Genomic DNA, 25,751 nt, shown 5'->3' with positions numbered 1-25,751 from the left:
TCTCTTCCTCACTTGAATTTCTTTGTTTGTTTATAATGGGTTCTGAGAAGGGTAACTTCGTGTGTATGGTTTAGTTCCAGGCGAGGTAGACGTGTACCTTTGTATTTGTGTTGCAGACGTGAGTGTGGACGTGCAGTCTGACTTGTCTCTTCTACTCGATTGTCTCAAACTTCAAAATACGTCTAGAGACGCGAAGAAACAAGCACTTCAGACCGTGGCAACCATTTGCTCTGACAATGGTAAGTTCTGTAAAGAAGTTGAGTATGCAGACAGACGGTGCCGTGTACATGTACCTTTAAATCCGTTGTCTGTTACATTTCGGTGTAAGAATGATTCTCCTCAATACTTTAGACAGTTTTAGGCCAACGGGTTGTTCTTCAACACACTAAATAATTTTGAAAGCTCAGAACACGGAAGAGAAATACAAACTTACTATACAAACTTACTATAGGTACATTAGTAGCGTATATCTCTTTTAATTAAGTGTGAACTTACTATACAAACCTACTATCACATAGACTTTGGATAACATGCCGCAAAAATACAGTCGAATGGTCGGCTTATTTGGTATTTCTAGAGATATGATGACTTCTTCACTATAGCCAGTTCCATTGATTGTTGAGTTGAAAGCCATACAAGATAGTAAATAAAACGTCTGGCAAGCATTATGATGTTTATTTTTCTATTTTTGTCTTTTGGAATTGAGGCATCAGACAGTGGTAGAGAGTTGGATCATGCGCAGTTGCATTAGAAGAGCCAAATAAGGAAACAATCAGAAGAGAATCCAGCAGAACTTGAGCAGTCATTGAAATGTAGAGATAGCCACTAAAGTGGTAGCTGTTGTATAACAAAATAAGATGGGGAAAGTTGATTTTGCACTTTACCTAACATATCTGTCAATTACATGAGAATGGTCTAGAGCTAACGTGACGTGACTTCTTCTCATTTGCTCTTTCATCTTGTGGCTGGACAAGCCAGAATAGGTATTGTGACTTTTCCAACATTTTCAAAAGAAGGGTAGAAGTAAAGAAACATCTAGAAGGGAGTGTGCGACTGTTTGAGTTTTTCCTATGAGAACGGAAGAGACAAAGATGTATGCCTAGAATGTGCTGTTTGCAACCTTTGTGTATCTGACAGATTCCTGAAACTTTGATATCTTAATCCATTCAACATGGTTATTTTCATTAACTTGGACGTATGTAAGCCCAAATGTAGACTAGAGACTTACACAAATCCATACACAAAGCCACACCTTGGTTTACTGAAACAACTTCAGAAAATTGTCGTATACTCAGTGCTTACAGATTCTGTCTTACTGGGTCCTCTTTATTATTACCAGGTTTAGACATTTTGCTGATCACAACCTAGCTAGTTTGTTGTTAATCACAGTTGGCAAGACATTGAAGAACTTCTGTAACTCATGTTGCCTGTGTGCATTTTCGGTAGCACTGTAGCAGCATGCTGTTAAAGTACAGCAGAGTGAAACACATGCAGTTAGATGCAGCTCCCCATCTGTCTGTCTGAGAAAGTCACGGAAACTAAAAAGAATGGATGTGAAAGGAAAGCATGCTATAGGCTATCATACTAGTTTAAAAACTTGCTGACATCACAGTTGGTCAGGTTACATGAAGTTGACAATTATTTTCAGTGAAGCCTAATGCTTAACTTTAATTTTGCCTGTACAACAGAAATCATGTTAACAGTGAACTACAAACCTGGCGCTACAGCATTTAGCATCTGGCTGAGTTTTGTATTAGAGAAATGCACTAAACTTTCCATTTAAACTATAGAATTGCATTTTGAATCATGTTTATTTGTTCTATTGTTTTGTGTCGAGATTATGTGTACCAAATGTAATTTCTTTATGTAGAAAAGGCAAGAGGTTTTTTCCTGGTTCATGGTGGTCTTCATATCTTGTTGGAGTTGCTCTTTGAGTCTGTTGACTGCTCCATGCAGAGAATCATTATGTTCACTCTGGGATGTGCTACAGACAGCAACAGTAAGATGACATAGTTATCAGTTTATGATATCTAGTTTCTCAGCAAAGCTGTTGGGAAGTTAATGAAAAGGGAAAGTACATTGGAATGCACTTATCTCTAGTAACATGTCAAGATCTGGCAACTACAGAGGTGTATTGATCGCCACGTCCGACCACTCTGAAGTACTAAGAATATGGGATAATCAATTGTTTGTTTGCATTCTGGAATGTCATTTTACTACTATGCCCAAACCACTTTGTTGAACAGTTGACTGTACTAGAGATGTCTTAAAAGCATAGACTGTTAGTTTTGTTTCAATTTCAAACCACTCATGAACAGTACAGTAATTCCTATCAAATTTGCGTGACCCTTTAGCAGGGTTCTCGCTAGAGATTTTGGGAGCGTGTTGGGATGGGCGGGTCCACGACGCATGCAATCTGCCCTACAGTCGGACATGCTAACTGGAGCCGATCTCAAGTGAGGTAGACTGCGTTGTAGCTATTGCGCGTAACATACATTCAAATGCCCTGGCAAGGAAATCAACTTCGATTTCTAGTTACCCCTTTTCAGCAATATTCATAGATTGCGCATGCGCAAGGTTCGTAGACGAAACTACAAAATCGAAAGTCTGTCTCGTCAGGCGTTGATTGACATGGCCACTGTTGTTTCTTCCCATAAAGCCATGACTATAGTCTAGAGTAGATTCTAGGTGCTACGTACTTCTCGGACAAGAAGTGTGCTTTCCGGGTTGTATCCGGGACTAGAATCAGGGGCACCACATCTGGGACTGCAATCAACACTTGTGCATATGTTTGGAACGAGGCCATCATCCCGCGGTGTTTTGTCCTTGGATTTACGGCTATTGTCACCTTTACTAAGTAAGATAGTATTTTGTTTTTAGTAGTATGGAATTCTCAAACATTTCTTAGCTGTAAGACTTTGGACTCCTATCTACCGTATCTGAGCATGGTGCACTTCTACTGGAGCGTGGCACAGCGCCACGTTGCCGCACTGTAGCGAGAACCCTGCTGTAGATAGTGTTATATCCAAGATTCAAGGCATCTGTCACAATGATATTTTTCTAAATTGAAATTATCTAACTCAGGAAGATTTTGAACTATCAACAGTTCAAACACTACACAATAGTCCACACAGAAAAGAGACTTACTCTTTATTTCGAAATGTCGAGGTCGTTCATTTTGGAATGATTATTCTCTCTATTCCAGAATGATAGAAACACGCTAATCAAATGCATTCCAGTTAGCTATGTAATTGGTCACGTTTTGTCAGACCTAACTATGTGCATGAGCCAAGTGTAGCGCATCTGCAGTGTGAAAGAGAACATCATTGATTGTTGACCATATCTATATTTAATTAAGTGAAATGTATTGTGTTTAAGACACAGACAAGAGCAGTGCAGTGCATTATTTTATAACTTTCGAATATTCCCAGTGCCACTGTAGTGAACATTTGATCAGTGACGTGTGTACTTTGTTATATATTTGGATATTTTTGTTTATGCAGCACTATTCTGTGTGTTTGTCTGTCTGTGTTTCTTTGTCTGCATGTCTTTATGTAACAGTATGTATGTTGGATTGTTGGTGTCTGTCTGTCTAATTGTTTGCCTGTCTGTCTCTATGTCTGTCTGTCTGTCTAAATGAAAATATTCAGAAGAGCTTGTTCTAGGAGGATATGTATCAAGACATGTTCCTCTTGTGATAGAACATTTTGGGAGCTCTGGCACAAAGGCAGACAATTTTTGCAGCATTTGTCACAACAGTCAGCAAATCCAGAAGCCAATTTTAATGGTTCTATGGTCATGTCGTATTGGAGAAAAAGATTTTCTACAATTCTACAAATGCAATGCCAAAGTTTTTCTTAGAAACTTTTAAAACTGTCACCTAGTCATGGTGATTTAGATAGATTATTTGAGTTTGACATTCAAAGTCAAGTCCATTAGTTAATGACTTTGTTGTTTGCTAGGACTGATTTGTATTTTAGAAATCCTAGCTTATGTACAATTAGAATCTATATGAGAATATATTATTTGTCTGTCTGTCTGTCTGTCTGTCTGTTTGTCTGTCTATCTGTGTGCCTGTTTCTCTGCTTCTTTATCTTTGTGTCTCTTTTATGTATTTATGTCAGATTGTCGGTTTCTGCCTGTCTAATTGTTTGCCTGTCTGTTTATATGTCTGTCTGTCTGTCTGTTGTCTGTGTCTCAGTGTGTATGTCTGTCTGTCTGTCTGTCTCCGTCTGTCTCCGTCTTTTTCTCTGCTTTTGTATCCTTTGTGTCTTTTTGTTTGTTTGTTCATTAGTCAGATTATCACATGCAGTTATACAGAGATACTAAGGCCGTGTTTCCACTAGCTGCACCTTAAACTAGGGCGCGTTTCCACTAGTGCCTAAACCGGTTTAACAAGTGGTTTAAGCTAAACTGGTTTAAGAATTCACCTGTTTCCACCTGCACTAAACCAGTTCTATTTACAACGTAAACCGCTTTCCTAAGCCCACTTCAAAGTAGGTTTAGCAAAGTGGTTTAGGTTTAACTGTCACATGACAGTAGCGCGCTTGTTTAGATGGCTTCCGACAATGTCGTTTTGATGATACTGACTATTTTGCTGGGATAGGATTGCCCTAAAAGATGTAAGGGTCGTTAACTAGGGGAAAGAAATCAGTAGCTATGGAGAGAGACAAGACGGTGTCCTTGGTCATCGTCATGCAAATTCCTACTAGCAGATGCTGAATCAGAGAAAACCAACAGCTGCTCTGAGTCGGCGACAAAGCAGTCCAATACTTCAAAATAAGGCGTTCCAAGACTGTTTGTTTTGCACATCCCGGCTGTGCAAGTTCCTAGTGGAAACAGTCGCTTTCTTGAACTGGTTTAGTTCTTAAACCTGTTTAAGCTAAACTAGTTTAAGGTGCAGCTAGTAGAGACACGGCCTAAGATTTGTTAGTTGAAAATGGTAAATATACGCTATTTCTTGTGGCTAAACGTTCTCTTGTTTGTCAAGGTTGTTCTCAGTCGGAATTGTGTAGTTCCAAATTATTTCCATTCGTAGAAGGTCTACTTTGTGATGAGAACAGGTCGGCAGACTGTTGCACGGCTGCTGCATACCTTGTTGGAGTGACAGTAGCAAAGAACAGTAAGAAGACATTAAACACTTAGTGTCTATCTGAGCATTGGCTATGTCTTGTCGCATCTTATACAGATTTGGGACAAACACAGGCCAGAGACAGCGGAATACTGAAATCTCTTATTGACATTGCAAGGTCAATTGTTACTGTAGCGGCATTTATCTGTAGCATATATGTGGTACTAAATTTAGGAGCGGTGATGCAGAGCAAGTAGTTGACATACAGTATTCTTAAACAGTAGTATTGTTGTGAAGGGTTTTTGCATATGACCGGTTTTGTACAAGCAAGAGATGCTACTCTTGTATAAACTACTGTCGTCGCTTGATTAGTACCCCACCCGTAATGGTCGGCCAGAGACAAAGGTCAATACGGGACGGAGTCTTTCTAAAAAATAGACACTTATTGTAGTCAATTGGGGATGTGATTAATTTATTAACTTAACTTAAACAGCATGCTGCTACACATTAATTAATACAGTTTCAAACCACTCCCACTACCTAATATACACTGTAACAGAATCTTGTATCCAAGTCTTCAAGACTTTTAGCACACGGTCAACAGTCATGCACAAGCTGCAAAATGTCAGCCTTTATAAAGGCATGAATCAAGCAAACTGTCATTGTGGAAAGCACGAACTAGCATTAAGAGGACTAAGAGGTGTGAAAATCTTACGGGCTTGGCCAAAGTAGGGGCTGGGGCTTACTTGAGCTCTGGAGTAAGAATCAAGCGATTACCGTACTCTTTTCTATACTCATGTTGTAGCAACTGTTAATATTTTTTAATAGAAGGGTATCTTATTGACTTTTAGCTGTAGTTCGTGCCACCAAAACAGGTTGCACTTTGTGAACTTAATTTTTTCTTTTCTCTGTGTCAGTACATTTGTGTAGCATTTCTGTATGTTAATGCCAAACTCGGATGTCTGACTGTGACAGGCAGAGAATCTGGTTGAAAAGATAAAGAAAGACATCGGAAATGGCTAACTGTGAATGCAAAGCTGACACTTGTCTGGGGTTGTTTGTTAGCTATTACAGTAGCTTATCAAACAAAGTTCTGTTCAAATATTTTATGCTCATTGCATGGTGATTTAGGTGGCGATTTATGAGTTATTATCATGTGCTGTGTGCATAATACTGGCAACTGGTAAACAGAGCCTATGTGTTCAATGATTTATAGAGTTAATAGTTAATGCAGTAATCTATTGAGTTAACAGTAGTGGCCATGTGGAGAGATGTGAATAGACAAAGCAGTGCTTTTTGTATGCTGTGACCATCTTACAAGGTTTCATAGTTTTTGATATGAAGTGTGATCTACATGTACTTCTAATTTGTAACTGTATATAGATTAACGTGGATTGTTGTTTTTATCTTTCCTAATTTTACTGGTTATTTTGCATTATGTTTGACAGCTGTCCTAATGTTGTCTGTAGACGTCTGTCGTCAAATGTGATGCTCCATGATGAAAGAAACAAGTCTAGTCAGAGGTTATGGGATGGTGTAATGGCTGCATTGACTAACTGCATGAGCAATCCTCACAATGGTAGTCATGTTGTTTTGTGAGTGAGGAAAAGTTTTTGAGTACAATGTATTTTGCTCTACATTTAGAAGAGAACCAGAAAATGTCGTCTCAGGCGTTTCCGGCTGTAGTAGCTGTTCTAAGCCAATCAGCCGGGTACAGCAAGTCGTCAATTAGCCATTCTGCATCATTTCTAGCTGCGTGTTGCAGCTCTAATGGTAAGACAGTTGTAGACTTAAGCAATTGTTTTAGGGATTAGTCACTACTTAAGCTACCATATAGTTATAAAGGGTAACTGCAATGCAAAAATCAAAAATTGTATTATGTTGGAAATCGATAGTTGTAGTTGCATTCATGACAGGAAAAATAGTTTTAGATTTTTAAGTTCAGTCTTCTCTTAGAAATAGTAAGTCAAAATTGCTTCCGGTTCTTCAAGTTCCAGTAATGGGCATGGTGTAGTGTACATGTTACAGAGGGGAGACTCGTGTGCGTCTGTGTAGTCAGCGGCTTGTAAAATTACTACATCTTCATATCCAAGGCAACGCTGCTAGGGTAGAGGCAATGGCAGCAACAGCTACTCTTCTGAAGAGCTCTCTGGAGGTTTTTACGTGATGTTAACGTTCCGTCATCGCATGGATCGCAGAATGAGGAAGGTCTCCTGGGAGCCATTATAGCGATTAGACCACACAGGTTCGAGCTCAGTGACAGTGTTTCTGAAGCTTTGAGAATGTGTGCTGCCTTCGAAGCAGACAGGGAAGATGACAGGCTACTGATAGCCTGTCATCATCGCAAGTAGAAATAGGAGTAGCAAGCGTAATTGATGCATATTTGTGAGATGATGGATACGTACTCGTGTGGAGTGCGTGTGCTGTCCAAACGTATTTGAGGTTGTCTCAAATAGTGACGTGATAATACCTTTGAATACTAACGACAACAGTGGCACAGTGTACTGGTGAATTCATGCAAAACTCTAGCTATTGCTGTGAGAAAGAGAACAAAATGAGTTGAAGTTCACGTTGAATTCACATTGACACAAGGGTTGACGTCACTGTACAGTATACTGTAATGTATACGACTGCATGTACTACTCATGATGTTCAAGCACCTAGACGCAAGTCTATATATATAGTTGTCAAGAGTCTGACCTCTCTTAGCCATTTGCAGTAGTTATTGTCTTGCACGAGAGTCTTCCTTATTGTCATTTTTCCCGCTTCTCAAATGCAGCTCTCCTTTCCTTTTGCGAAGGTTCCAGAGTGCTGTGATCTTGAAGTGTGGAGGCTGGTAGATGGAAAATGGTGGCCTGAATTTTGCTCTACAACGCAGACCAAGTTCTTGAATTGACCTGGCTGTACGTGTCTCAAAGCAATCGAGCTAAAAGTGGCTACTACAAACTTCTGTCCACTTATTAGGACGCATCGTACTCAGTAGTAGTCGCCCGAACGACACATACGTCTCTGCAATTGTCCTCCTTATTTGCGATTTCCACTCTTTCTTAGCCAGGGAAATCGAAACACACTTGTGCATGACTTGCGCGAATTGATGCATTCTGCAGCCACGTAACACAGAACCATTCTTTCGCCACTGATTTCTTTGTTGACAGTACATGCTAGTGTGGAGTCTCCTCTCTGTGACGTGTACACTACATGCCCGTTACCTGACTTGAAGAATCAGAAACAACTTTGACCTGCTATATCTCATCGGAAACTTAACTTAAAAGTCTAAAACTATTTTTCCTGCCATGTGTGGAACTAGAACTATCAATTTTCAATATAAAGGAATTTTTGGTTTTTGCGTTGCAGCTATTCTTTAATATTACCTGTTACGTTTGATTCAGTTACAATGTAAATCCACTGTATACACTGTATTTCTCTGAATAACTGCTTGGCAAAGAAAAGTAATTCTTTCAGGTCTCTGCCAGCAGGGGAATTAATCGAAAGAGGAGATTATTTGAGTAAGGGAAATATTGTTTTGTATTGCATTCTCATGACACACTGCTAGACGTGAAGTGTCTCTTTCTTGGAGGGCATCACTCATGTGGTAGCACGATGCAATGGTGCAAACACGTCCTTGGTGAAATTAACAGCAACAAATGTGGTTTTGTCACATTTTCTCTCGTACCAGTACTGGGAGGGGCAATTTTTGGGAGAGGAAATTGTATTATCAAAGTGGTTTAATGCAGAGGAATTATACGAGTGGAGTGTGGAATTGAGTATGGGGAATTATTTGAAGAAATTGTAGTCGTAACTTTTTCAACCTCACAATATTTCCAGTCATCAAGGAGTTTATAACTTTTACATATATTTCATAAATATCAAATAATGATACTGGTTGTTCTTGCAAGTAAACGAAATCTCAAAACTTCAGAGCTCAGGCTGACCTAGGTCATTTCACAATTGTACTCTACAGCATAAAACAAAAATTTATTGGGTCCACCATAGCTTGAGTGACTTTGGTAGTGAAGATGGCAACCTTGCTGGTATAATTGGTTGTCATCAAATGACAGCTTGATGACCACCTTTTCTAACACCATCTACACCATTTAATTGAAAACCTATACGGTGGTTTCACACTAATGTCATGATGAGCATTAATGTTTACAAAGCAATCTTTAGTTGCAGTTTATTTATTAATAGTATACATGACCCGTCCTTTGTACGGGCAGGATACTGTAGTGTAAAGTTAGGTCTGTGGACACGTCACACGCAATCTTTGTTGCGAGGTTCCGGATGTGCTGAATGAATTCGAATCTTGCTCTTCACGCTTGTTTCGATAGAAATCGACATACTCCACGTGTAGCGCTTGCTGCAGAAAACGTGTAGGTTGGATTTGGTGCCAATGCAATCAGAATTTGGAGAGAAACGAAAGCGCTAGAAGAGTAAGTTTCGTTGGCAAGAGATATTCGATTGCTGGAAGCTTTGCAAAGGACGACAATGCATACAGTCTACACAGGACTGGTGTGGGCGTGTGTTTGAATGAAATGGAATGTGTAGTCTTTGCATCATCAAGAAAGTTTACGCGGGGGGTCGACCCCTCGAGGGGGGACCCGGTGCATAATTTTTTTAAATTTTTCTACACAAACCTTGCCCTGTGCATGCTGAGTGTGCATGCCAATTTCGGTTGCGATCAGTTAAAAGACGTGGCCGCGTATCGCAAACACACAGACAGACAGACACAGACAGACAGTTTGAGCTTTATATATTAGATTTGGTTGATATTCACAATTTGTCTACTCTAACATGGTTTTGTTGGATGCGGTTTGTGTTTTATTTTTAGAACGTAACCAGGCACGTCTCAGTTTGGTGGGAGGTCTGGAATGCTTGATTCACTTACTGCAAAGCATGTCATCTGAAAATGGTCCTTGTGGTTTGTCTGACCTCAGTGTGATTGCATCAGTGCTTAACACTCTAACTGCAGCTGTAGCTGGCAATGGTATGTACAGTTACTGTACTAAGGCTAGTAATGAATGTTTCATTTTACTGACTGTGTGGTTAGAGAGGAGCTGCCAGTCTGTGACTGATCTACAGGTCATTCCACTTTTGATCAAATTTCTAAGTGTGGACGCAGATGAGCAGTTTCGGTTGCAAGTGGTTCTTACCGTTGGCTACTGTATTGAGTCTTGTGGTGAGAGAAAGTAGATGCTACTGTATTGTGTTTTTGCTGCATTTTGATAGCCATTTGGTTGTATGCAGAAAATGCTCAAAAGTTGTTTATGTCAGCTGGGGGTCTGGGGCAGATAGTGGAACATCTTGCACATTCGAAGGTTTGCTATAGCATATAGATACAATGATCTGCTCAGGCTAGCAGAGTGGGAGACATGAGATAAATAGGCAGCCAGATTAGTGAACATACAGACTAACTATATCCTACTCGCTTGATTATTATCACACCCCATGGTTGGCCTGATTCAATGATCAAGTATGGGACGGGGCCATTGTCAATAATTTATGCCTAAATTTGTTAATTGGCTGAAGTGATTGATCTCTTAACTTAAACAGCATGTTTGTACACTAGTGGAACTTTGGACCATGACCAGTGTACCTAAATGTAGAAACCTATTCTTCTATGGTATCAGAGTTATCAAAAGTCATCAAAACCTTGACTGGCATTCGCAAGTTAAAGAATGTCAGCATTTGTACAGGCACAAAATCTACCAAACAGTTACCATGGAGAGTGCCAATTAGCACTAATTAATAAACAAAGAGGTGTGAAAATCTTAGAGCTTTGAATAAAGTTGGGGCTGGGGCTTACTTGAGCCCTGGAGTAATAATCAAGTGAGTACAGTTTTGAGGGCACCAACTTGACCAACAACAATCACTAATTTCAACGACACGAAGCAGGCAGGCAGTGAACAATATACTGAATGTCTTCATTATGCATACGTGTATAATCAATACAATTGCATTTAAGTAACTTGGATTAAGTCATGTTTAGCAGTGTTCAAAATTTGCAAAATTTCTTAGCAGCCACGCTAAAAAGTTTGGAAGTCCCAATGTGTGCATAAATTAATATTAATTTATTTTAGTAATTGTTAATTACAATAAAACTAAGTAAATTCGTTTTTAAACTTTTAAAAGTTATATTGTTTGTTTTGAGAGATTGTATGATACATACTAAATCAGGGTTCGAAAAATCTAAGAAACGTTGGTCGGCAAAGCAATTCTTATTATGCCACACCCTTCAATAAATGTACGCGAGGCCACGCCTACTTGTGATGCTCAGAAGTTATTAGTCAGTCTCTTCAATTAATAGGCTTATTATAGCTACTTACTTTTTGTTACACTCATCCTAGTTTAATAGTATGATGTGGCAATGTAACCACATGCAGGCACCGAAGGCGCTTCATTCTCGATTAATATCTAGGTTTCAAGGGTTGGGACATCTTACAGTTTATATACTGACCAACTGACCAACAGTTTGTTGCAATATACTTTCAATTAGGAATCACATGATGCGTCGGTATGAAGCCTAAATAGTAATGGAGACATAAAATACTTGTAGGTTAAGGCCACGGTCTCTTTGTGCGGACGTCATGCACACTAAACAAATAGATCGTGAAGCCAGACTTCATTGACACTTTGTCAGCGCGTTCCTTGCAGCAACCGATGTAATTGAGCATGAGCTCAAGAACGGTGCGAAGCCGTAGTTCTTGATGGCAATTTGCAAAAAGCAAAGAATGGCACGATAGAGGCAGTTTCCGTCTGCACCCACAGCTATCAGATCCCTAGCCAGCAAATCTAGTTGGCACGGAGACAAGAAACTAGTAACTGGCTTCTGGGAATATTGGTACGTGTATTCGCCGATCTCAGCTAGAATTGCTCTGGCTTCAACTTCTGTTGCACATTTCAAGTTTCGTAAGTACTGAATGCACGCCATTGTGCGGGAAGCCAGTCAAAATTGAGCTTATTGTGCAGTTTCTTTAATTAATTAATTATGTAAGTGAATCCCAGGCGCAGGTAAATGTCAGTCCTTGTGCACGTGCTTCAGCACATTAGGATCGTGGACAATTTGCATTCATATAGACAGCAAAGTTGAGGTTTTTGTGTACCCAGATTACGCCGTACTAGTTTTCAAGCTCCTACTAAACTCGAAAATCTGGATAGTCTATCTTCGTCACTGTTTACCATTCCTACAGCATGGCGACTTCCTACGCTTGGCTTGTCGCCATTCCTGTGACAGAGATCGCCATTTGGCGACTTGGCGACTGGTTTTTCGAACCTGGTAAATTTATTTCAATGTTAAACTATGGTAGCTACACACTTCTCCTTTTATCTAATTATTTATTAATAAACAAGCAAGATATAATTAAAAGTTAGTACAAGTGATAACCGTCGTTTCAACCTGTTGACTCATTTGTCGAAGTAGCCAGCAGCTGCTGTGCTTTGCTGTAGTGATGGATTGTAACAGAATCTGATGTAACTACTAGACTTATGTGTATCACTGATTGACATTGTTTTACAACCAAAAACAGTATTAAGTGCATTAGATTTTATTTTCGTCCACGTCATCATTCTTGCTTCTTTGTTCTAGACAAATTTTTGTCATAAGGTGTAAGGACGCCTTTTACATGTAGGTTGCCCCGATTTGACCATGAAGAAATAGCCTGTGTAGGATCAAATGTCTCTAGCTTTATCATCATCAATTTAGTCACTAACTGTAGACTGTTGTAAACGGTTTCTCCGGTCACTTTTAACTGGAATAGCCAGTGAGAAATTTCTTTTAATGTCTTCTGTATGCATTGGGAGAACCAGCATCATTTGGACTAAAGTCAAAACATTCTTCATATTCGCAGCATCATTGCATTCAAGAATGCTCTGCCACATTGCTATAAAGTCTTCATTTCATTGTGCTTGATGTAATCGTTTACAAACAGCTTCAACTCTCCCCACTCCAACCTGCAAATTGTTGGGCTAAAACCTAGCTTCGTAAGTGGATTTGAAAAGTGCTGTGATAAATACTCAATTTGGACATCACCAAAATCTAAATGTTGATCAGAACCACAATGTTATCATAACATGCATGTAATTAGTTAATAGGTAAAAGCTAGCAGTATTAGACATTAATAGTATATGACAATTGCAACAGACAAAGATTTCTCAGAACAAGTCCAGTGCTCGAAATAAGGAAGAAAAGTTGGCCGGACGTAAAAGTCCGACCAAAGTAGCTTTTGACCAGACTTCCACCAAATTTGATCGGACGTTCACAAAATGTACAATATCATAATATAGCATATAATGTAATACTGTATAATATATATATATATATATTCATAATGTATCCATAAACATAAAGAGCTGTTGTCGCTGCTCTGTGGACTTCATGATGCAGCATTATGCACATGTACACTACATGTACCTCTTTGAGCCCTAGCAACCAGATTAGTAGGTGCCATTTAGGGCATAAAGCCCACTGCCTTACTGGGATAGCGATTTTGTTTCAGGTAACTTGAATTAATTTTAATAATACCTTGGCACTCTTTCACTATTTGCATCCATAATTATACTATTATATAATGCAATGAACACAAACACCTAGAAACTGATCAGCATAATACTCTGCCGTTTTCATTCAAATTTTATGTTGGTTCTCTTCTACAAATGCGAAAGCGCTTGCTGACCAAAAGAGGCAATTCCCAACTTTTCACCATTACTGGTAGGTAAATAGACGGTGATTCTTCCGGCAGAATTGATGCTGCAACGTTTTCCACTCTGAAGGAACGTAAATCAATCGTCGGGAACTCAAAAATGAAAGACAAGCTTTGAAACTAAACTAAATGATTTGTGATAGCCCATAGTAGCCTTGTCCCCAGACTCTCTCGTGCTAGTCTTGTCCGGTGCCCGTATGCCTGGAATTGTCATATGGGCACCAGACAAGACTAGCGCGAGAGAGTCTTGGGACGAGGCTAGCCCATGGCACCTATCATCAGCATGTGAAACTATGCCAATATGTTAAGCCTGCTACAATTGCATAGAAAGAGATGGGCAGTGGCCTAGTTGCAGGACTACACTCAACGGATGGCTGGCCAAAGAATGGGATGGCTAGACACATTCAAGACCTGCAACTGCCAGAAATATGAATTCAACCCAACCACATGTTAATTAACACAACACCTAAAATGGCAACATCAGCTGTTTATTATTGTAAAACACCTAAAGACTTAAACGTGTTACTTTCACCTGTGACCACCTGTGATGCAGCAGACATAGGATACTGCCTTGTGTGTGTACACGCTAAAGTTAGATGCTCAACAGTTTGCTCTAGCTTGTTCTAAGCTTACATTGGTTAACAAAATCAAGATTCCTTGGCTACAGTTCAGATTGATGACCGGACTAGGATGTCTGCGCATAGATTCAGTTGCCCGGACAAATAGCTATATTGATTGGACATTGCCCGATGTCGGGCTGTTATTTCGAGCTCTGAAGTCATCATGCATGTCTGGTTTCACAAGCAAGATTTTGCAGCCGCAATCTCTAGACTCTTCCACAGCAGGTTCCTTCAGCTATCTATTTGCGGTGGCTTTTAGTTGTTTTTTATATGATAAGTGTAAATGAGATTGCAGTTTTAGCAGCTGCATTTAGCTATTTACTGTTTTTACCCCTTGCTGATTTAGATAGTAACTATCCTTTTACAATGACAACTCAAGTACAGTTATAATTTTATCAGATTAGGTAGACATACAACAGCCAACGTCTGCCACACAGGTCAAGTGCCAAAGTACACATTAGCCCTACAGCATACATGTGTGAAACTCATCACCTCCTGACTAAAATTAGGTATACTCCTACCCACTTTGCCGTTAGTCCCACAAGTGGACAGCTAGCTTCCACTCGCCGATTTTGATTTCAACTCGCCAGTGTCGAGTAGGCAAGTGGGAATTTCGAACACTGTTTAGGTAATGCGGATAACTTGCAATGAGATTTATATGAGAGGTGACAGAATGGCAGACATGATGACAGAAGGACAAATATACAGACAAGTGGGTGTGCAATAGCACTAAACAGAATAGTTTTGATATATGTAAGCACACCTACAAACCCAGGTTGCCCAGATTAGTTTATAGGGTTACTAGGTTGCAATGGTGATATGGTTTTGTAGCTTGGAAATGGCTTGAAGATTATATATAAAACATTTACAGACTATGACTCATAAGTAAATAGAAATTGCTGCTGCTGTTGCTGTTAAGTGCTTATCAAATGGCGTTATTCACATTGATTTTAGGGTGCAGCTCTTTTATGTTTGCAAACAGATTAATTAGCCAACCTCCAACAGATTAATTAATTGATTTTACTAGGAAATGTATGCTTTTGGCTACGGTCCTTTTAATGCTTCTTTGGGAATTTATTAATAATTAATATCCTCTTCTTTATTGACAAACATCTTGAAATACAGACACCAAATTATTGTAACAATGATATTGTCATTCTATCAAAAACTGGAGGTACTCTACATCGAGTGACCTGTAGAAGCAGATAAATGTTTATATCCTGCACCTTTGTTTGTGACAGAGTGAGCAGTTGAAGTTTGCCATAACGTATATATTGCAATGCTGTCTCAAATCTTGTGAAGGTGACAAGCAACACATTTTGCACACCTTCTCAACTTTACAGTTTATCGCAGATTTCTTTCTCATTTTAGGTGATGCAGATGTCAACGCCGTCGTCCAACAACAGGGGGATCAAATTGCTTCGCTACTTACTGATGCTCATACTGCACCTTCATTGTTTAACGCTCCACCATATCGGTCTTCAAACATAGTCACTATGAAGGAGCCAAGTCAATCTAGAAGTCAGAGCTTATTCAATGTCCCCATGTTTGGTACATTGTCGGCACAATCATATGACAAAGAAGAACCTGATGTACTGCTCTCTACAGCTGTCCCGTCTATTCATAATCAAGTCCAGAAATCGAGATCCTTGCCTTCCAACTGCTCAACCCCAATCTGGAAGCGAAGGAAGACAGAGTCTAGTACACACCTCTTTGCTTTTGCTACCCCTCTGCACTTTCGAAAACATCCATGTGTCTCTACTCCATCTTTGCATTCAGCACATTATTTGCCCTTTACTCCTGTTCACTCTGCATTTGGTAGCACTAACATAAGGATGACACCTAATTTTCGAACAAGCACTCCAAAGCTGAATCTCAGACCTCCTTTGAAAGAGCTGCAGTTAGAGTCTCTGTTTGCCTCTCCCTCGCCACACTCATGCAATTTGTCAGCTGAAAACAATGTCCTGTCAGTAGATGGTGACAATGATCAATGCCCTGCTTGTACACCGCAAGCAAATAGACCTCTTCTTGACAGTTGGAACTTTGTCCATGTTCTTAAGTCAAGTTGCCACACATGCTCTGATCATCGTCAGATGGTTGAAGATCATAAAGAAATGGCTCGGCAACTCAGAGAACATTCTACAAGAGACAGAATCTCGCATGGCTCGATGAACAAACACAACAAGGCATCAGTGTTTGATTTTCCTATGGACTCAGATGAATCTGTATGCCAGGTTTGCTTTCTCATTTTTTCATTTTTCTTTTTTAATTGTCCCAATACGTAGCCATCTTTTGTGCCTTTCTCGAAATGGGAGCTACAAGATCTAAAACGTGGTGTCCAAGTGTTTGGTCAGCGATGGCAGGTGATTCTGAATGCATTCAACTTTCACAGCTCTCGCACTGCAGCTCAGTTGAAGGACAAGTATCGTATGTTTCAGGTGAGATGCTTGCCATTAGGAAGACGGAATATTGCTGTATGCACATGGAGTTATACCTAAAGCCTGATTTACAATATGACTCGCTGTGTGAGCGGCTGCCAGTAGTTCAAACATGCTATCTTTTTATTGGAGCTGCTTGTATTGTAACACGCAAAAACAGCTGGAGAGTAGCGGAAGACGGGCGTGCTGCTCAGACAACAGACAGCTGCTCAGACAACGGACAGCCGCTCAAAATATGATCAAGTGCTATTTCAGCAGCAAGGCTAGCATCTACCACTGGACAGCAGCCAATTATTCGTGAACTTCATATCACCTGTCTTGGGAAACATATCTCGAAGTTTTCACAGAATTTAGCGTGCTTAATTCTTTAGCACTCACGTTACACACAACCCTTGTCCTGCACTGTTATATTGTAAACAGGCTACAGCAGCAGAAAGAGAGAACAGCAGTCCATTCGCGCTACCAGCAATCACTCACACAATTTGCTTATATTGTAAACCAGGTTTTATGCTTCATAACATGTTGATCACCTATCTATCTATCTATCTATCTATCTATCTATCTATCTATCTTTCTATATATATATATATATATATATATATATATATATATATATATAAGATGTTTCTGTCTGTCTGTCTCTGTGTGTATATGTGTATTCGTATGTAAAATACGATTAGGAGAAGGAAAGTCGTAGCGCCAACGAATTTGTCTTGCATGTGCTGAATCCATGCAGCTCGACAGAGAGATTGTTGTCATCTCAGGGCTAAAAAAACCTAAGAAATGTTGGACGGCTAAGCAATTCTTATTATGCCATGGCGCTAAATAAATGTACGAGGGCCACGCCTACTTGTGATGCTCAGAAGTTATTAGTCAAACAGTCTTATAGCTACTTACTTTTTGCTAAACTCATCCTAGTTCAATAGTATGATGCGGCAATGTCACCACATGCAGGCACAGAAGGCGCTTCATTTTCTAGAGTAATATCTAGGTTTCAAGGGTTGGGACATCCTAGAGTTATAAACTGACTAACTGACTAACAGTTTGTTACACTAAGGCCACGGTCTCTTTGTGCAGACATCATGCACACATGCCATATTTTCGTTGTCTCACACTTGAAGTTCTTACCATAAGTAACACTAGACAAATAGATGGTGAGGCAGAGAGAAACCAGACTCCATTGACACCTTGTCAGCTCGATCCTTGCAGCAACTGATGTTATTAAGCACGAGCTCAAGAACAGTGCGAAGCCGTAGTTTTTAATGGCAATTTTTGTGCCCCGGAAAAGGGAGGCAGTTTCCTTCTGTGCCCAGATCTAGATTTGCAGGAGCATTGTCTGGTGTCAGATCCCTAGCCATCAAATCTAGTTGGCAACGAGGCAAGAAACTAGTACCTGGCTTCAACTTCTGTTGCACATTTCAAGTTTTGTAAGTGCTGAATGCGTGCCATTGTACGAGAAGCCAGTCAAAATCGAGCTTATTGTGCGGTTTCTTTAATTAATTAATTACCTAAGTGTTTCCCAGGTGCAGGTAAATGTCATTCCTTGTGCATGTGCTTCAGCGCACTAGGATCACGGAACACACGGGTGGACAGTTTACGTTCATGTAGACAGAAAAGTTCAGGTTTTGTGTACCCAGAATATGCTGTACTAGTTTTCAAGCTCCTACTAATTCCAGAAATTTGGATTGTCTGCCTTCGTCACAGTCGCTAGTTTTCAAGCTCCTACTAATTTCAGAAATTCGGGAAGTCTACCTTTGTCACAGTTTACCATTCGTACGGCATGGCAACTTCCTAGGCTTGATTAGTCTAGAGATTGCCATATGGCGACTTGGCGACCGGTTTTTGAACCCTGCATCTCCCAGACTTTTATGGGGATGATGTGATTTTCTGCCAATCACACCTGCCTCCAGTTATGCGTGAACTTTTCTGTAACGACACATCGGATCTTTACCTAATTTAAACTGGCCATTCGTGACCTCAGACTGTATGCACAGAGCATATCGTTTGTTGCCGGAACGTTGAAGAAGGCAAGATATCTTTTGGCTGGGCCTTGAAATATATCTTGATTCATCTTTGTACGCATGTCAAAGAGCTGTCATGCTCGATATGCTTATTCCCCACAACCCCAGTAATGTCTTTGAAGTGACAATGTCTCAAAGTGACTGTAGAAATATTGACAAAGCAAAATCGGCCTATTTTTGCTCTTTGAGTAACTGCCACGTTTAATACACCTTTCCCTGCAATGGCAGCAACGTCTGTATTGTATATGTATTACTCTCTTGGTATACACCTTACTCTAGTGTACAGCACTACTACTCACGTTGTGTTCATACACTCTACTCTACAGTCAGTGATCAATATTAATAACTCTACTAATTACCATACATCCTTCTTTCTTTAAAAAAAAACAAAAAACAAGTGAACCAAAGTATATGTTACTTTGTTACATAATCCTTCAAATACTTAGGAGGTCTGGTTGTTCTTCCGCTCCTGGTGGTGGTAGGCTTCTGCTGTAATTGTGGTCTTGGTTGTGCAATGATAGACTTGGTAGTTGGACTAGATTTGGTCACTGCATCTGATTGTTTTCGTGTTACTGCTGGATCAGCTGTGCTGGTGTTGTGATCTTCAGTTGTAGCTCGTAGTTGTCTTCTATTTCGTCGTACATAAGTTCCACCCTCTGTTTCAACTTCGTACGATCTTATTCCCACTTGCTTAGTCACCATTGCTTTTCTCCATGTCTTGTGTTGTCCAGATGGTTGTGCTCTCACTATCTGTGTCAGCTTCAATTGTTGCAAATCCTTGCTTCCCTGGTTATAGTAATGTGCTTGTTTTAGCTTTTGTCGTCTAATAGCTTCCGATTCATCATGAATTTCAGGTCTCAACAAACTTGTTGGGGTTGGTAATCTCGTTTTCGTTCGTCTTCCCATTAGTCTCTTCACAGGGCTTGATTGTAAACCTTCAGTTGGAGTATTTCTATAATCTAATAGACATAACCACGGATTACTGCCTGTTGCAGCGCCTTTCTTCATCATTCTTTTGACTGTCTTGATCGATCCTTCCACCTTGCCATTGGATTGGGAATAGTATGGGCTTGTGACGGTATGTTGAAACGACCAATTCCTGGAAAACTCAACGAATTCCTGAGACAAATATTGCGGTCCATTATCGCTGACAACTGTGTCAGGGATGCCATACCATGAGAAGTGTCTCTTCAAGCATTTGATGACTTCTTTTGAAGTGGCCTTTTCCAGGCGATCGACTTCCACGAAAGAACTATAATAGTCCACAGTCATCAGGTACTCATAATCTTGAAAATGAAAAATATCAGTCCCAACTTTTGCCCATGGTCGTAGAGGAAAAGTGTGACTAATCAAAGACTCCTTGGGCTGCTTTACATCAAAGCTTCTGCAAGTAGAACATCTAGATACATACTCTCGTATCTCCGCATCCATGCCGGGCCAGTATATACACTCTTTGTCTTGTCTCAGACAGCCGTTCATGCCTATATGAGCATAATGAACTCTATCTAGCATTGCTGCTTTCAAGCTATGAGGAACAATGACTCTATCACACTTAAAGATGATACCATTCTGATATAACAGCTCATCTCTAATATCATAGTACTGCCTAATTGACTGTGAAACATTGTTCTTGTGCTCTGGCCATCCATTCTGAATCATATTCTTCATCTGCATCAGTGTTTCATCTGTCTGTGTTCCTTGCTGTAACATATCAATACTAGTTCGGGTCATAGGTAGATACTCTGTTGCATCCTCATCATCCAGATGTAGCACTTCTCCATCAAGGCATGTATCACTGCCTTCATCAGCTACATAGGCTCTCGATAAGGTATCTGCTAAGAACATGTGCTTGCCTTTTCTGTAGACTACGGTCACATCATAACGCTGCATGCGTAGAAACATTCGTTGCCATCTTTTGGGAACGGAGTGTAGCGGTTTCTTGTGCAAAGCTTCAAGAGGTTTATGATCTGTTTGTATTCTGACTTGCCGTCCAAATGTGTATGTGTCAAACCTCTCTAGACCAAATAATATTGATAGCAGTTCTTTTTCTATTTGCGCATATTGCTGCTCCGTAGAAGTTAAAGCTCGACTGGCATAAGCCACTGGTTGTCCTCCTTGCATTAGTGCTACTCCAATTCTTAGTCCCGAGGAATCGCACTGAAGAGTTGCTCTTTCCTTGTCATTAAAGTACTTGAGAACTGGAACCTGTGTGATTGCTTTCTTGATACTGTCTATCGCTTTGTCATGTTCATAAGTCCAAGTCCACTCAACATCTTGTTTGGTCAGCTGTCTCAAAGGCTCTGACATAGTAGCCAGTTGTGGCAGAAATTTTGCCAAATATGTGACAATACCAAGCATGCGTCTAACTCCTGCAACATCAGTTGGTTTCGGCATCTGATGTATCGCTGTTATCTTCTTAGGATCTGGTTTAATTCCTTCATCAGTCAGTAGATGACCCATGTATGCTACTGATCTTAATTTCAATCGAAACTTATCCTTGTTCAGACAAATCTGTTTCTTCTGACATTGTTTCAAAAACATCTCAAGTTTCCTGTCGTGATCCTTAACTGCTTCTGCATAGGTAATGCCATTGCCTGCAATGAGTATGTCGTCTGCAATTGCAAACACTTCATCTAGACTTTCAATGGCCTCTTGTAACTGTTGTTGAAATATTTCTGGTGCAACTGAGATACCAAAGGGCATTCTTCGCCAACAGTATCTCCCAAAAGGTGTACCGAACGTGGTGAGTTTCTGCGACTCTCTATCAAGAGGAACATGCCAGTACCCATTCCTGACATCTGCAACGCTGAAGACTTTCGCATTAGCCAATTGTGGTAATAGATCTTCCAACGTTGGGAATTGATAATGGCTCCTTTTCAAAACTGCATTTAATGGCTTTGGATCCGAACATAATCGCAAACTGCCATTGGGTTTCTTGACAATCACTAAACTCGATACCCATTCTGTAGGCTCATCAATTCTTCCAAGTACACCAAGCTTCTCAAGACGATCAAGTTCTGCTTTCAACTTTCCTTTAATAGCAACTGGGATGCGCCTCACTGGCATCTGGACTGGTTTCCTTGATCGGTCTACATCTAGATGTAGATCATTTCCTAGAAGACCGACTGCCTTCTCAAATACTGTATGGTACTTCTGCAGCATTGGGTGTGTGTGCTCTTTGCTCCTCGGCTTAACCTCTTTGTCAGTGGCTATCTTCTGAATCATCTCATGGTGAACAGTTAACAAACCCATCTGTTGCACAGTAGCTGAGCCCAAAATTGAATTTTGCGCATCTTGTATCACAACAAATTGCACACCATACGTTTTCTCTATTCTAGGATTTGTCATTTTCACTTTGCATTTGCCGTATGGCTTAACTCTGCTTCCATCATACAAAGTTATCATCTGTGCTGTGGACATAATCTTGGTCTCTCTTGGAATGTCATTCCTTTTAAGCACGTTGCACGTGGCGCCCGTGTCAAGCTGGAATTTGACACCTTTTCCATTGATGTACATGTTGGCATAGACCTGGCGCTGATAATTCCACCCATAGTTGTCTCTGCATTGCATCACCTGAACATCCTGTTGAGGCGGAGTCAGCATAAGAGTCAGGCATTCATCATCTTCTTCGCTTTCATCTCTGTTGGTAGCTACAGGTACTCGCTGTCGTGTATTTCTCTGTCGCTTTGATCTGCACTTCCGAGCAAAATGATTCCTCTTGTGGCAATACGTGCATTCTTTGCCGTATGCAGGACACTTGTCTGCACCTTGTTCATGTGTCAAACCACAATATTGACACTCTGGTTTGGGCGTGTTCTGACTCTGACCCGTGAGAGTCCTCTGTGTTTGTTTACGTTCCTTGTCTGATGACTTCCTAGAGTTCTCAGGCTTTGTTCGCCGTTTACTCACGGAATGTACCAACTCTTCTCCTGTCATCACTTTCATCTGCTGTGTGGTGGCCTCATAGGCTCTACACATGTCTAGGCATTCAGCTAATGGCAAACCCTTCTTTTGTAATAGTTGCTTTCGTAGCACATTCGGTTTCACTCCATAGACAATCTGATCTCTCAAACGTTCATCTACATTTGTTCCAAACGAGCATGTGCGAGCAAGATTTCTCAGTGCAGTAACATACTGATCAATCGCTTCGTTGTCCTCTTGCTGCCTCCTCTGGAAATTGTAGCGCTCGTATATCGTATTCGTTTCTCCTATAAAATTCTCTTCCATTAGACCAAGAACCTTCTGAATGTCCTGCGCATCAGCTGGCGTCTCAAACGGGAGCGCATTGTATATTGTATACTTCCAGAGCATCTGGGCCAATACACGTAATGAATGTGGCAACTCTGTACTCACCTGATTGGCTCTTCAATCCTGAAACCAACTCATGAGTCCCACACTTGCTTCCACTGCCTCCACTGCACCGACACGTTGCCTGTCATTTTGAGTTGATGCGGCAACGGAACATTGCTTCGTAGTACGGGCATAATGGCTGTAGCTTGCGCTGCCATTTCCACAGGTGGCAACTCAAGCTCGTTCTCTTCATGTTCAGACATGACTCACTCCTGACACCATGTATCGTATATGTGTTACTCTCTTGGTATACACCTTACTCTAGTGTACAGCACTACTACTCACCTTGTGTTCATACACTCTACTCTACAGTCAGTGATCAATATTAATAACTCTACTAATTACCATACACGTCTTCGAAGCGACGACGTCCAATGGGACTGTCAAATGGCTTTGAGACGAGATGTTTGATTGCGTTATATACGAGTGAGTAAGAAATAACATTGACTTTCCATTTGTTCTGCCTGGATAAATGTTACTCACTGCCACTTTTTCGGAACAGAACGCTCAGTTAAGTAATTTCTCAGAATGGGACTCTTGATTACGTAGATTATCATTGGTCTTCAACGAAATATCCTTGGTATACATGTATATATGGGGAACAGATTATTCGGGTGAGGACATAACTGCATTTGACTATCAAGTTCCTGCTGCCCGGATTTTTACAGATTTTTTGAAGGGGAACTTGCTTACATTCTCATTTTTCTTTGACAGGATATGAACTAACAATCAATAATCCAATCAACCTGAGTGATTAACAGGATATGCTTATCTTCTCAAGTGAAGCAGGTCACACTAACAAGTTTCAAACTGACAAACAAGATATTAACTAACAATCAATAATGCAATCAACCCAGGCAAAGAACGGGATCTGTAACACATGTATATTCTACACTGTACTTTGAGATAATTGATCTCAGAATGGGATATTATTAAACGGGATACATGTAACTCTGAAAGAAATTCTTCATGAAAATTATGTCCGGCTGCTAATTCTTCAGAATGGAGGAAAAATGTGTGTGAACGAGATATACACGTGTACACTTAAGGATAAATTCTCAGAGCGGAATGTACTTTCAACAACATAAATTTGCATTCAATGTTAAATTAATTAACTTTATGAGATTTCTGCTCTCAGCTGCTAATTCTGAATGAGATGTACTTCATGAATGCATACAACAATAAATTAATTAACTAACAGCTAATAATCTAAATGGCTTGTGCAGAGAACGGGCCAATGGGCTAGTGGTCTTATATACTGCTCTTGCTTGATTAGTACCCCAGGGTTGAAGTAAGCCTCGCCCCAACTTTGTTCAAAGTTGTTAGTTTTTTACTCTGTTTAATTCTTAATTAGTACTAATTGATGTATAACTACTCCACAGTGACTGTTCAGTAGATTTGCACCTTTAGAAATGTTAATGTTCTTCAACTTGTCCTTGGCTGGTTACCACGTGTTGAAGGTTTAATTTAGCGACTCAGATACCTTGTTGAAGATTAGGTTTCTATATTTTAGGGAGTGGTGATGGCTTGAAGCTGTACAAAAGTAGCAGAATGCTCTTTAAGTTAAGTAAATCACTCTTGCCAGCTACCAACTTAAGTGTCAATTTGAATATAACTTCAACTCATACTTGACTGCTAACTCTAGCCAGTCACTGTGAGCGGGTACAATCAAGTGAGTGTAGTATAAAAGTGATCTTAAGGAGGTACCTTTTTATGTGTATGTAATATGATCCAAGTTTTTCGGATTAGTATTCAGTCTGTCTAAGTGCTGACATCACATCAGAGAGCAGAAAGTAATGATGTACACTAACCAAAACCAGCACTAAACCTTATTACTGATGTTCCTACACCATCATAATAGCAGACAAATAGTTACAATACCTCTGGGACACATGTGCAGTGAGGATGTAGTACTTTTCCAATTTGTTTACCCTCAACATTATACCCATGTCTGTACTGTATGTAGTGCTATGATTTGATGTTTATTCATAAAAGGATAACTGAAACTCCATGGATAAGGAAGACCGGTACAAAAATGTAGCTGCTGAGATAGCTACCAGTAACCTGGTACGCATAGGGAGACAGTAAATCTGCACACATAGACGTGGGATCATGACAAGGCTTGATACATTGGATACTTGTTGCATTCTGGCATTCTCTAAAGGAGCACTCCGGAAAACTGCGCAGCTTTAGTGCACAGCCAAAATAGTGAGGTTTGGTGATTAAGGGAGTTCGCTGAAAGTGTTCCTGCGTACTGATGAGTGCTTTGTAGACTGTTAGAATACAATCGACGACAGCGTCCATTGCCTTTAACGCCAAAGAATCTCACAAGACACCAATTCTCTTGAATGTTGCCGGAATTACATCACATGAAAAGAAGATCAGTCTGCATATAGTCTGAAAATAGCACGAAGGTTTCCATCGCTCTTGGAGCGACAGAAACAACAGAGAGACCATTTCCGGGAATGTGAACACATCAGTATGACTCACGTTATCTGATGGTGTGCAAAAACCCCTTCATTTGGAAGATGAAACTCTTCAAATGGCCCTGTCAG

At 40.3% G+C, this 25,751-nt stretch overlaps 2 protein-coding genes across 3 annotated transcripts; one reads left to right on the top strand and one right to left on the bottom strand.

Moving 5' to 3' along the window:
* Positions 1 to 24,251, top strand: LOC134194854 (telomere repeats-binding bouquet formation protein 1-like). Of its 2 annotated transcripts, none has more exons than XM_062663832.1 (14): positions 1 to 51; positions 117 to 239; positions 1,871 to 1,999; positions 4,991 to 5,122; positions 5,189 to 5,249; positions 6,541 to 6,650; positions 6,716 to 6,844; positions 9,900 to 10,055; positions 10,119 to 10,247; positions 10,316 to 10,386; positions 15,629 to 15,689; positions 15,759 to 16,612; positions 16,673 to 16,825; positions 23,911 to 24,251. In XM_062663832.1, exons 1-14 carry the CDS (start codon positions 36 to 38, stop codon positions 23,920 to 23,922), a joined length of 2,136 nt encoding a protein of 711 aa, XP_062519816.1. In that variant the 5' UTR covers positions 1 to 35; the 3' UTR covers positions 23,923 to 24,251. The 2 variants fall into 2 exon arrangements, with proteins under 2 accessions (XP_062519816.1, XP_062519815.1); XM_062663831.1 differs by having other exon boundaries at positions 15,759 to 16,621.
* On the bottom strand, positions 19,084 to 23,399 carry LOC134195202 (uncharacterized protein K02A2.6-like). The gene is made up of 2 exons (XM_062664203.1): positions 23,244 to 23,399; positions 19,084 to 23,157 (listed from the first exon to the last, which is right to left on the bottom strand). The coding sequence occupies exons 1-2, from the start codon at positions 23,397 to 23,399 to the stop codon at positions 19,261 to 19,263; spliced, it is 4,053 nt and encodes a 1,350-aa protein (XP_062520187.1). The 3' UTR covers positions 19,084 to 19,260.
* Positions 24,252 to 25,751: the final 1,500 nt, after the last annotated feature.

This window comes from Corticium candelabrum, chromosome 19, assembly GCF_963422355.1.
Source record: "Corticium candelabrum chromosome 19, ooCorCand1.1, whole genome shotgun sequence".
Taxonomy (NCBI): domain Eukaryota; kingdom Metazoa; phylum Porifera; class Homoscleromorpha; order Homosclerophorida; family Plakinidae; genus Corticium; species Corticium candelabrum.
Note: the sequence above shows the minus strand (reverse complement) of the source record. Positions and strands in the feature narration are given on the sequence as shown.